General features: G+C 33.4%; 1 protein-coding gene across 1 annotated transcript in view; it reads left to right on the top strand.

Moving 5' to 3' along the window:
- The window catches only part of LOC128179617 (anaphase-promoting complex subunit 4-like), a 39,353-nt gene that overhangs the window by 10,306 nt on the left and 15,114 nt on the right, over nt 1-13,933 (top strand). Inside the window, exons 17-24 of the mRNA XM_052847099.1 lie at nt 144-209; nt 3,351-3,428; nt 9,323-9,410; nt 9,789-9,886; nt 10,450-10,502; nt 13,033-13,071; nt 13,270-13,371; nt 13,485-13,568. Coding sequence (XP_052703059.1) covers nt 144-209; nt 3,351-3,428; nt 9,323-9,410; nt 9,789-9,886; nt 10,450-10,502; nt 13,033-13,071; nt 13,270-13,371; nt 13,485-13,568 — 608 coding nt within the window. The remainder of the gene's footprint in view (nt 1-143; nt 210-3,350; nt 3,429-9,322; nt 9,411-9,788; nt 9,887-10,449; nt 10,503-13,032; nt 13,072-13,269; nt 13,372-13,484; nt 13,569-13,933) is intronic.

Consider the following 13,933-nt stretch of genomic DNA (forward strand, 5'->3'; position numbering starts at 1 on the left):
CACTGAATGTAACGTTCTTTATACTAAGATTCCTTTGTATAGACATGAATGTTGTTTGCTAATTATTTTGTTTTCTCTTTCAATAGATTCCTCTGTATAGACTAAATGTTGTTTGCTGATTATTTTATTTTCTCTTTTAACAGATGACGCAGCATGATATTAATTTTGTGGCAGAATTTTTGCGAGACAATTTTAACCATTTTACATTGGTAAGAATGATGTGAAGTTTTGTTAACGGGTCTGATGACTTTATGTGTTTAATTCATGTCAAACGTATTTGCAAATCAAAAACATTTCGTTGTGTAAAAGGAGAGATGTATATTATTAGCTCACCTGAGCTGAAAGCTCAAGTGAGCTATTCTGATCACATTTTGTCCGTCGTCCGTCTGTCCGTCTGTCCGTCTGTCCGTCTGTCCGTCCGTCCGTCTGTCCGTCTGTCCGTCTGTAAACTTTTTACATTTTGAACTTCTTCTCTAAAACTGCTTATCCTTTTTCAACCAAATTTGGCACAAAGCATCCTTATGGGAGGGCGAATATAAATTGCAAAAATAAAAGTCCGATCTGTATTCAAAGCGGAGAAAACCTTGAAACTGTAGAAAAAGGGGGGTGCATTTTTAAAAATCTTCTTCTCAAGAACTACCGAGGCAAATGCAACGTAGTTTAGCATAAATTATCCTTATGGGAAGGAAAATATTAATTGCAAAAATTAAGGAGTAATTCTGTTTCAAATCTGAGTTATTACGAAAATAATAATAAAGGAAAGGCGTGTTTCAATCATTTTAATAACTTCGGGTTCGGCATCCGGAAAATTGGGTAGGCAAGACTTGGCCTGGGCAAAACAAAAGATTGGCAGTTGATAATCTGCCAATCTCATTAAAATTTCAGGATATTTGATGGACTAGTATATTTGTATTCGCTGTAAATATTGCTGCAAAATAATGCGTATTTGGAATTGACAATTGCCGATCTGCCCCGGCTTTTATTTTGCCACGGCCCGGGTTTGCATACCCATTTTACCAAGACTCGTATTCCATACTTCTAAAACGAGGTTCTTTGTTTAAAGCAGCCATGACATTATACGAAAAAGGGTCGATCTGACTATGATGAATTTGCTTGTTGTGCAACAGTTCGCGTATGAAGGGAAATTTTGAAACATGAAAAATATATTGGTGCCGATTTTGTGAAGTAAATTGAGGCTAAATATTTCAATGCGTTGACAGTTTTCACACATGACCTTGGTGTTAGCTTGTTCTGATTTTCGTTTCGTTTTCATTATTTATGCTTTGTAACCTGGAAACTATCGTCTGTATTTCTTGATTTTTACGTATCAAATCAAACAGAGACTTCGGTAAATCAAACAGTTACGTTAACTGTTTACCTGCGCAAATTAAGCAAAATCTGATGTAGGGGTACTGAAATACAATTCATTCTATCGGTAATTCGGCATTATCTTTTGCGTAATGATAGATTAATGCAATAGGTTTTGTTGAGATGCTCGGCATTTTCTCGAGTTTATTCAGTTTAAATAGAGTTTGATATCGCTGACGGAAATATGTAGGTATTTACATGTATATATATGATTCATTTCGAAAAAATAGTGTTCTTTATTTGTTGTACATGTAGTGCATGTTTCTTGTGTTTAATTGTTTACAATTTCTATTTACTAACCATATTTGAGTGTTAAGCTTCGAATTATAAGCAAGATACAGAGATTTGCTCACAATTCTATGTTTGTACACAGATCTTAAAAGCTAAAGATTAAAAAAGTAAAAAATTTGTCAATATTTATTACGAAAATTTTCAAAATCTGTTCTTCCAGAAACCAACTTATTGAATTGTAAACTTAAGCTTTTTAGCTCACCTGAGGGTGGGGCCACAATGGGGGGTCGAAGTTTAACATATGAATATAAAAAGTAAATCTTTAAAAATCTTCTTCTCAGAAACTAATCGGCCAGGAAAGCTGACACTTGTGTGGAAGCATCCTCAGGTAGTGAAGATTCAAATTTGTGAAAATCATGACCCCCGGGGTTAGGGTGGGGCCACAATGGGGGATCGATGTTTTACATAGGAATATATACAGTAAATCTTTAAAAATCTTCTTCTCAGAAACTAATCAGCCAGGAAAGCTGACACTTGTGTGGATGCATCCTCGGGTAGTGTTAATTCAAAGTTGTGAAAATCATGACCCCCGGGGGTAGGGTGGGGCCACAATGGGGGGTCGAAGTTTAACATAGGAATATATACAGTAAATCTTTAAAAATCTTCTTCTCAGAAACTAATCCGCCGGCAAATCTGGAACTCGTGTGGAAGCATCCTCAGGTAGTGTAGATTCAAAGTTGTGAAAATAATAACCCCTGGGGTAGGTTGGGGCCACAATGGGGGGTCGAAGTTTAACATAGGAATATATACAGTAAATTTTAAAAAATCTTCTTCTCAGAAACTAATTAGCCAGGAAACCTGAAATTTGTGTGGAAGCATCCTCAGGTAGTGTAGATTCAAATTTGTGAACATCATGACCCCTGGGGGTAGGTTTGGGCCACAATTGGAAGTCGATGTTTTACATAGGAATAAACGGAGTAAATCTTTAAAAATCTTCTTCTCAGAAACTAATCCGCCGGCAAAGCTGGAACTTGTGTGGAAGCATCCTCAGGTAGTGTAGATTCAAAGTTGTGAAAATAATAACCCCTGGGGGTAGGGTGGGGCCACAATGGGGGGTCAAAGTTTAACAAAGGAATATATAGGGTAAATCTTTAAAAATCTTCTCAGAAACTAATCAGCTAGATGATTCTTTATAATTGTTAAGACTTTGGCCCAAGGACAATTCTTTGGCCTCACGAGAAGGTTCAGAGTTTGATGTACGTTTATATCCCATATATAAACTATTGTTAGGGATCTTTTTGAGAACTGCAATACTCAACATATGATATGACTATAAAATCATCCTGTTAGAAAAGGGACTAATGATTATAAACATAAGAATATCCAGGGGAAAATGGATTTTATTTATACAGGATCTACATGTATTATTGTACATTGTCCAGATAGTTTGTATTATGACTCCATTGAGCTGATTTTATTATACCTATTGTTCCTCAGGTGAGCGATGTGGCCCATGGGCCTCTTGTCCTTTGATTTACTGAAAATGTTATGCTCTGAAATTTGTTATTTGCCATACAAACAATATGTCAACTGTGAAAATATTTGGAACCCCTTCCTATTCTTACATTCCGTTGAAGAAGAGATTTTTCAAAAACGTTTTTTGGACCCACCTATAATTTTATATGTTACTAAAATAAAAACAATATGTTTTCTTTTATATTCATATTGGTTTTTTTTCTTCTGTGATTCAGGATGATGAAGATTCCATCTCAGAACTAATGGCAGACAAAGACAAGAAGTCCAGGTTTAAGCTGGAGAAAGTTGGACAGGTAAGAAGATGAAATTCTATACAATCTAAAACTTAAGGTTCATAAACCCTCTGCTACAAATACGTCAACATTGTTATAATCTTCTAACGAAGATTTTCATAAAACACTATACCTTGTGATATAAAAATAATTAATTTGAATGCCTCGTGCGGTTCTCATATTTTTAAAAATTGACGATGAACATATTAAATCATGATATGAGAAAGAGATACATGTAACACACTGTTTAGGAAATATTATATTTCATTATCAGAGAATAATATTAAAAATATTTATTATATACCCATCAATTATATCTTCTTGGTACTATTGATTTTACAGAGTGTGATCCAATTTTTCAGATCACAACACTGTGGTTTTCCGATTCGTATCACCACTCTCTGAAACTGATGCATAGTACGCATTAAATAACGTCTGTATTTTAGCACATTTTAAAAGAGTTTGTTTCAAAATAGCTTTGTTATACCCCTGCTCCGAAGGAGAGGGGGTATACTGTTTTACCCTTGTGTGTCTGTCTGTCTGTCCGTCCATCTGTCCGTCCGTAACAAAAATTTCTGTTGCATTTATCTCAGCAACTATTTATCGCAGATGCTTGAAATTTTTACACAGTATTTTTAAAGGCATGCCATATCGTGGGATATATTTTTGTACCAATCAGACGTCAACTTCCTGTTAAATGACGACTTTGTTTATTTTTTGCCAAAATTTTCAAACAAATTTCCGTCAAAGAATTTTCAGCAACTATTTATCGCAGATGCTTGAAATTTTAACACAGTATTTTTATAGGCATGCCATATCGTGGGATATATTTTTGTACCAATCAGACGTCAACTTCCTGTTAAATGACGACTTTGTTTATTTTTTGCCAAAATTTTCAAACAAATTTCCGTCAAAGAATTTTCAGCAACTATTTATCGCAGATGCTTGAAATTTTAACACACTATTTGTTTAGGCATGCCATAATGTGGGATATATTTTTGTATCAATCGGACGCCAACTTCCTGTTAAATGACGACTTTGCTTATATTTAACCAAAATTTTCAAACAAATTTTCGTCAAAGATTTCTCAGCAACTATTTATCGCAGATGCTTTGAATTTTAACACACTATTTGTTTTGGCATGCCATATTGTGGGATATATTTTTGTATCAATCGGACGTCAACTTCATGTTAAATGACGACTTTGCTTATTTTTTAACCAAAATTTTCAAACAAATTTTCGTCAAAGATTTCTCAGCAACTATTTATCGCAGATGCTTTGAATTTTAACACACTATTTGTTTTGGCATGCCATATTGTGGGATATATTTTTGTATCAATCGGACGTCAACTTCCTATTAAACAATGTCTTTGTTTATTTTTAGCCAAAATTTTCAAACAAATTTTCGTCAAAGATTTCTCAGCAGCTATTTATTGCAGATGCTTGAAATTTTAACACACTATTTGTTTAGGCATGCCATATCGTGGGGTATATTTTTGTACCAATCGGACGTCAACTTCCTGTTAAATGAGTACTTTGTTTATTTAAGCCAAAATTTTCAAACAAATTTTCCTCAAAGATTTCTCAGCAGCTATTTATCGCAGATGCTTGAAATTTTAACACACTATTTGTTTAGGCATGCCATATTGTGGGATATATTTCTGTACCAATCGGATGCCAGCTTTCTGTTAAATGTCGACTTTGCTTATTTTGCATATTCACATCAGAGCGGGGGTATCACTAGTGAGCATTGGCTCACAGATATCTTGTTATGTAAGTAAACGTCATACAGTTGATTTTAAAAAGATAGTTTTGTACCGGTAATTAAAACTTTTAAATGGACAAGGGTATATCATAAATTTATCATTATAACTTGATCCAAAGAGCCGAATCATGTCTCGTTGCCTGATCTGATGATTCACGCCTGGCAACACGACGTGATCTGACACTTTGGATCAAGTTACTGTTATGATAATATATATATATACCATGTATAACAACAAAGTATGGTATCAATAGAATATAAAACAATTAAATGTAGGGAAGCGGTTCTTCTTTTTTAATAATAAATTTCTCTAAATTCTATCAAAGAAATGCATGTACATTCATTTTGCAAGAGTTTCATTTCCTGGAAAACAAAGATGTTATGAATTTCCATATTAAGACCATTCATTTCTTCTAAAAAGACCATGAATCTATCTTGGCCATTCCATCTGAATGCTATTTCTAAATGATGGAGAGAAAGACCTTTTGATGAAAATTTATTTGTTATATTTTTGGAAATGACATTGTTTGAAACAAGGGTAATCAAAGTTTAATTTCCTGTCACCTGAAGATTAGGAATATGAAAAAATTTCAGAAGTACCAGTAAATGTTTGTTTTTTAAAAAAAATTATATTTTATGAACTGGCTGCAACACTTTGCCGATCTCTTGTGAATCATGTGCATTGTATGCGAGGATCAGAATGCTAGAATCCAAAATTTCTATAAAACTTTCTACCTTCTGAAAATGGTTCTTTAAAAACTCCAAAGTGTCACAAAATCCACAAAACAATTTTGAGAAAGTTATCTCTCTTATCCTTAATGTTAGACAGGTCTGAAGCAAAATTCTTTAGAATCTAACTTTTAAATTATATGTCATAATTATGTAAGATTTTTCTTTCATCCAAGTTAAAAGATGTGTTGCATAAAAAAAAAATCATAACAATTAAAACCCTTTCTTTTAAAGTTACTGAAGTATAGTTATGTATGTACATTATTCACCTTTTCTTAGTGAATTTTTATCTGTCTTGTTTTAAACAGCTTAATTTTTTGAAAGTAATAATTTCCAAATGTGATAAATACAGTCTGTTGGGAGAAGAATTATAGTTTGGGAATATTTTACTCTTACTATCATGTGGTAACTAAATTCTGGTTTTGGTTAAAAGATATTTGAATGTTATATGCCTGTCTTTAGACATATGTATTGAAACATGGAGAAGTGCATTTGTCTGCATCTGCATGTTCACAATTTGTGGGCAGATTTTGAAGGAATGAAGATTGAACTTGATACAAAGATTGCTTATGACCGAAGAAAGAACCATATTTATTCTCAGGTCAATGTCTAGGTCATCCTATCTTTTTGAGTCTCCACACCTTATAAGCAAAATACAGGCATAACAGTAAAACTTGTTTAGTAAGAATACGGATATAGAGAAATCTCGGAGTTGACGAAGTTTTGTGAAAATGCTTAACAACTCCTTGCAGAATTTTATGGAAACGAATTCAGATATAATAAATTTATGTATAGAGTGAATTGATTTTGAGTCCGGTAAAGGTGAAAATTAATGAATTTTTAAATTTTTATAATAAATTTAAAAGTTAGCAAAACCAATTAGCATATTACTTTGAATGAATTCATTTCCACATAAACTCTTCTATTTAAAATCTGATTATTATAGGTTTCAAAAGAATGTATTTTCATTTTATGCCTCAATTAGCTCAAAATGTAGTTTGGTGGAAGAAAGCATGTATATAGCGAATTCACTATACTTATTATAATGAATTTGTAATTAAAACGGCTATAACGAATTCCAGATATAGTGAAGTAAATCCATTGGTCCCTAGGACTTCTCTATAATAAGTTTTACTGTAGTAGTCAGTTTGTTCTTAGTAGATTGGTCATACCTACTGCAGAGGTTGTTTTTGCAAAGAGACAAAATTATATTTGGTGTACAGGTTGCATAAGGCTATTTTCAAGGTAAGAGATCAGAGTTCAAGGTCATGAGAGGCTTAAACTTCTCATACCTTGTAGGTAAAATACAAACCTGTCTGTTTAGGATAGAAGGATCATACTTTGTGCACAAGTTGCTTATGGCAGGAGTAAGATTTTTATATAGTTTCCAAGTCAAAGGTTATTTTTTGTAAGGATGATTATATTTGGATCACAGGTTATTATGAATGCTCCAGTTTCTGGATGTGTTTGTAGTTGTTGCATATATAAAGCTTATTATTAATTTACTATGAATGAGTCATATAAAAGATATCAAGCTAAAGTGACACCTAAACAGGAAATTCTTGGTTAAGTTCTCTCAACAGAACTTGGGAAGAGTTTGATAAACATTAAATTGTGAGTTTTCAGCTGTACAGTAGATGTTCACTTGCACCATTTTAACTTACTAGATTGAGTTCAAATTAGAGTTAAACTATAAATCTATTTTCTTTCAGCAATATTCTGCAGGTAGAGTTTTAGATATTTTATTTTTTCTGAACTTTTATTCCATTTGGTTTTTTACCATACTTTCTAATACTATAAACAGGGTTATTTTCACCCCATGTTATTTACGCCCTTCTACAATTGCAAATGGTGTTGCCCCCTCTTGAATTCGCCCAGATGCAGTTGTGTTAACAGAGATATTATTTGCGACATAGAATTCGCCTAGTCTTAAATTTGCCCTCTTACAATTAGGGCGAAAGGGTGATAATAAAACGGGGGCGAATATTTCTCTGTACACAGTAATTGTGTTTGTATGGTGTGGCTTCTTTTTAAAAAAGACTACAGAATGAAAATATTTAAACTATCCCTCTTGCAAGAAATTTGTGTCATTTTAAAACATTCAGCTCTGGTCATTCTGAAGATAATTGTCTGAACAAATAACATTATGACACAAGTATGTGTGTGAATATTTAAAGCTGGGTGGTCTGCTTTTTTGGCTATTAAGTATCAAATCATTTTCCATTTAAACCAATTCGTGTAGAAAGTTATGAATATACACTAAATTACACCTACTGAATTGGTCTCTTTTCAGTGATAGAAATATTTGAAGTAATTAAAATAACTCTGCACAAAATATTTAAAAGAGCATGTGTCATGGAAATTTAACAAAAGAATCCATGTTGTTTTGTTCCTTGACTGCTTGAGTTGCTTCACCCCAAATTAAAATGTACAAATTTAAGACATAAAAGAATATTTGATGAGGAAAAACAATTTTGAAAGCTTGCTTACATTGTTTTTGGGAAATGTCTAAATCCTGTTGTGAATATAGTATACCCACTTCAAATTTCAATGAGGGGCGAAATTACACATTTTTTTTTAGATATTCATTAATTCTTTGGAAACTCTTTCTGAACATCATTTAACTCATAGAAATAATGGGGAAATGATGGGGAAAACTACTGCATCAGTACATTGCTTGTAAATATATACAAAATAAAACTACTTGTATTGTTTTTCAGTGTCCATAGAATTCAATATAAACAGGTACATTTTGACCAAGCAGCTATAAGGAATCAGTCTTGTATGTTGGCTGCATTATGAATAGTTGAATCAGTTTATGCATAGGTTAATTTTTATTATTGTAATATACATTGATGGACTTTTAGCTTGATTTAAGGTATTTGAGTTAACTCAACTGACATTAAAATCAAGAAATGATGTAAAATACTGTATATGTTCTGAGGTGCACATGGTATGTCGTTTTCCATGTACATTTTGAGGGGCGCTGTGCCCTTTTGTTGACAGTAATGTGGATGTATGGTTGTTATAAATAGTAAAAGTGTGGTAGAGTCAGGTATATGGCATTCCTACTAGTCCTGGCTAGTGGGTTAACCCATTTGCTCAATCGGTAGAGTACTGGACTGGCATGCCAGAGGACCCGGGTTCAAAACCCAGCAGAGGCAATAAGTGTCTCTGTTACATTAGGCCAAACTAAAATAGTTTCTCAGTTTCAAAATTTCAAACTTGGATCTTATGAGTATGGTCCCTGGGACCATAAAACTTAGACGAGCTAACTTTTGATCTCAGTCTCACTTTTACAAAAGGAATAGATAGTGGAAAAGTGAGACTGAGATCAAAAGTGAGCTCGTCTAAGTTTTATGGTCCAAAGGCCTGAACTGTGTGACTAATTCTGATGATGATATTTTGTTGGTTCTGTAGTATCTTAAGAAGGAGGATCTGCACTACCCCCCAAACATATCCAGCAACCCCTGGGTCCAGTTTCAGAGAGGCTGCTTTCTCCTCAAAGGTAACAGCTAATATACAGTCAACTCTCTAGGTAATACAGATGATGATCATGAAGGGATTTAGTATACTAGTATTTAAAAGTACATTATTATACAAAAATGCTATTGTATGAAATGAAATTTAAATGAGGTTTCTCTCTCTTTCTCTCTTCATAAAAGTCTTTCATATGAAGGATTGTTTCACAAGAATAAAATTATCATTGACTGATTAAGTTCTTTTGAATGTGAATTTAAACTTTTACTTACATGTAAAACATTGCACTTTGTGACATCTCAAAATATCCCTCCTTGAAACTTTTGACATCTTTTTAAACATTCTGTAAGAAAATACATGAAAAACACAATATTTTCTGGAATCTTTAACTCTGATCTATTTTCAGCTCATGAAGTGCTTTATCCTGTACAGAACATGAAGTCCCTGGTTCAGCTACAGGAGGATTTGGACAGTGCTATTAGTGCCTCTCTGTATAAACCATCTGTAAGTGTTGTTAGATTCTGTAGGAAAGGGTGAATACACCCTCAATACATCCTCTGTGAATTTTATTGGATCTTGTGAAAAATTGTCTGTGCCTCCCTCTGTAGGCTTTCTGTAAATCTAAAACAAAAAACCTTACACTCAAGAAGGTTTTGCTAAATGATTTTATAAAAACAAGCTAACATTAAGACATTTGAAGTACCAGTATGAGTGAACAATAGATATATTTAAGTTCATATTAGCATGAATCTATGTATATAGAAACACTAGAATTCATTTTCATTCATTGTCTATGAAATTGATACAGTAAAACACGGTTATAGCAAACATGCTTATAATGAATTGATGCTTACAGCAAAGTGATTTTCATTCCCCGTTACTATACTATATGTTGTGAACTTGATGGGTATTATGAATTACGCTTTTAATGAAGCTAAATCGCCCGTCCCTGGCACTGTATTTTGACCATGTTTTACTTTACAATAGTACTATAAGTTTATTTCTGTATCAATGTAAATGTTTTCCAACCTATATATGTATGTATTTTGTTTTGTTTTTCATTCCAGAGTGTGATTGGTCAATCAATGAGATGCCAGTCGTCTATAAAGTTGTTTGACTAGTAAGTAAGAGACTCGACCTTATTCCTATAGCAAGTCTTTAATCTGACCATATTCCTATAGCTAGTCTTTAATCTGACCTTATTCCTATAGCTAGTCTTTAATCTGACTTTATTCCTATAGCTAGTCTTTAATCTGACCTTATTTCTGTAGCTAGTCTTTAATCTTACCTTATTCCTATAGCTAGTCTGTAATCTGACCTTATTCCTGTAGCAAGTCTTTAATCTGACCTTATTCCTGTAGCTAGTCTTTAATCTTACCTTATTCCTATAGCTAGTCTGTAATCTGACCTTATTCCTATAGCTACTGTAATCTGACCTTATTCCTATAGCTAGTCTTTAATCTGACCTTATTCCTGTAGCTAGTCTTTAATCTGACCTTATTCCTATAGCTAGTGTGTAATCTGACCTTATTCCTGTAGCTAGTCTTTAATCTGACCTAATTCCTATAGCTAGTGTGTAATCTGACCTTTTTCCTATAGCTAGTCTGTAATCTGATCTTATTCCTATAGCTAGTCTTTAATCAGACCTTATTCCTGTAGCTAGCCTTTAATCTGACCTCATTCCTATAGCTAGTCTGTAATCTGACCTTTTTCCTATAGCTACCGTAATCTGACCTTATTCCTATCGCTAGTCTTTAATCTGACGTTATTCCTATCGCTAGTCTGTAATCTGACCTTATTCCTATAGCTAGTCTGTAATCTGACCTTTTTCCTATAGCTAGTCTTTAATCTGACCTTATTCCTATAGCTAGTGTGTAATCTGACCTTATTCCTATAGCTAGTCTGTAATCTGACCTTATTCCTGTAGCTAGTCTGTAATAGCTAGTCTTTAATCTGACCTTATTCCTGTAGCTAGTCTTTAATCTGACCTTATTCATATAGCTAGTCTTTAATCTGACCTTATTCCTGTAGCTAGTCTGTAATCTGACCTTATTCCTATAGCTAGTCTTTAATCTGACCTTATTCCTGTAGCTAGTCTGTAATAGCTAGTCTTTAATCTGACCTTATTCCTGTAGCTAGTCTGTAATAGCTAGTCTTTTTTCCTATAGCTAGTCTTTAATCTGACCTTATTCCTGTAGCTAGTCTTTAATCTGACCTTATTCCTATAGCTAGTGTGTAATCTGACCATATTCCTATAGCTAGTCTTTAATCTGACCTTATTCCTATAGCTAGCCTTTAACCTGACCTTATTCCTATAGCTAGTCTTTAATCTGACCTTATTCCTGTAGCTAGTCTTTAATCTGACCTTATTCCTATAGCTAGTGTGTAATCTGACCTTATTCCTGTAGCTAGTCTTTAATCTGACCTTATTCCTGTAGCTAGTCTTTAATCTGACCTTATTCCTATAGCTAGTCTGTAATCTGACCTTATTCCTATAGCTACTGTAATCTGACCTTATTCCTATAGCTAGTCTTTAATCTGACCTTATTCCTATAGCTAGTCTTTAATCTGACCTTATTCCTATAGCTAGTCTTTAATCTTACCTTATTCCTATAGCTAGTCTGTAATCTGACCTTATTCCTATAGCTAGTCTTTAATCTGACCTTATTCCTATAGCTAGTCTTTAATATCTTACATTATAATTCCTATAGCTAGTCTTTAATCTGACCTTATTCCCTACAGCTAGTCTTTAATCTGACCTTATTCCTATAGCTAGTCTTTAATCTGACCTTATTCCCTACAGCTAGTCTTTAATCCGACCTTATTCCTATAGCTAGTCTTTAATCTTCACCAGTATCTCATTAGTTGTGATTTTCATATTAGTTACATCCAAAAAAAAGAAAGAAAACAAAACAAAGAAGACCCCTTAAAACACTGGCTTTATGATGGTATTGGACACCATTGGATATTAATGTGGAAGAAGAACCAAATACTAGTAAATGTTAAAGAAATTAACAGTTTACGATATTTGACTTTAAAAATTCTTATATATTAGGTAAAAAACATAAAAACGAGTGCAAGTGTCGAACTCATTTCTTTAAGACCAGTAGCAGGTGCTGTGACACCAATATATTATGCTCTTTGAAAATAGTGATATGAGGGGCAGTAGACTGAATTTGGATAATGATTTTTACTTTAAATTAAGGAATAGTTGTATCATCAACTCAAATGGATGATGCACTAGTTTTCTCTGACTACACCAGCTTCTTTACACATTATTTACCACCTCGAGCACATCTGTGCTAACAAAAGATATTAATAAAAGTTGAATAACTTTTTTTGCCAATCCTTGTAAAACTTAGTTTTACAGAAATATTTGCTAAGAAATAAAATTCAAAATGGGGACAGTGACGAGTCTTGTTATTACATGTATTATAATACGGGAAATTATCTACCTAAACAAGGGAATTTTTTTTAACATGAAGTGCCTGTGGTTATTACTGATCCTACCACTCCCAAACTATGATACATACATCTTGTAATAATATTGTACATGATAACCTTAAATCTCTTGTTGTTGATAATGTTGAATCTGGACAATGGTAAAAACACCTTGATTCAAAATACTAATCTTTTTTTTCATCCAACAGTGACCCTTCAGATCCTGATTTTCATCCTAAAGTTTTCCAGTAAGTGATTAATCTATATGCCTATTCAAGGGGTCTTTTCAAAGCTGTGAAAGAAACCATTGACAAAGGGAGTTAATGCTGAAAGCATTACATGTACTGGTACCTCAAATAGTGAAAGAGTTGTCTCTCTTTTATTAAAAAATATTCAAACCTGGTTTTGGTCTATAATACTCAGATTTTCATCTATACTCTGTTCAGATTTACAAACAATGAGAAGGAGATGCTGTATACTGTTTACACAAAGGACAGTTTGCCATGTGATAAGTGTGTACTCATACGGAGGATTTCATCAGCTAGCAAGTAAGTGTTGTTCTGATTATATACTTAGAGAGCTTAATTATTTGTCTTGAATATGACATTGATATTTGTGAAAAAAATGTTGATTCTCCTAATTCTTGGATTATGATTGACAGAGAAAGTCATATGGAAGCTGTTTCATTTCGAGTTGGTGCTTTAAATAACAGAGAACAGAAGAATAACTCAACAACTGAAGACAGGTAAGAACCAAGAGCAGAAAACCTTTGTAGGTCAAGGTAAGATTCTGGATAGAAAATTGATGTAGGTAAAGGTTAGATGCTGGACAGAAAACCTTTGTAGGTCAAGGTAAGACTCTTGATAGGAAATTGTTATAGGTCAAAGTTAGATGCTGGACAGAAATCAGTTGTAGGTCAAGGTAAGATTCTGGATAGAAAATTGATATAGGTTAAAGTTAGATGCTGGACAGAAATCAGTTGTTGGTCAAGGTAAGATTCTGGATAGGAAACTGTTGTACATCAGGGTTAGATGCTGGAGCAGAAGATGTAGGTCAATGTTAGATGCTAAACAGAAAACTGTTGTGTTGTAGGCAAAGGTAATATGTTGG

The sequence above is a fragment of the Crassostrea angulata genome, chromosome 4, assembly GCF_025612915.1.
Source record: "Crassostrea angulata isolate pt1a10 chromosome 4, ASM2561291v2, whole genome shotgun sequence".
Classification (NCBI taxonomy): domain Eukaryota; kingdom Metazoa; phylum Mollusca; class Bivalvia; order Ostreida; family Ostreidae; genus Magallana; species Magallana angulata.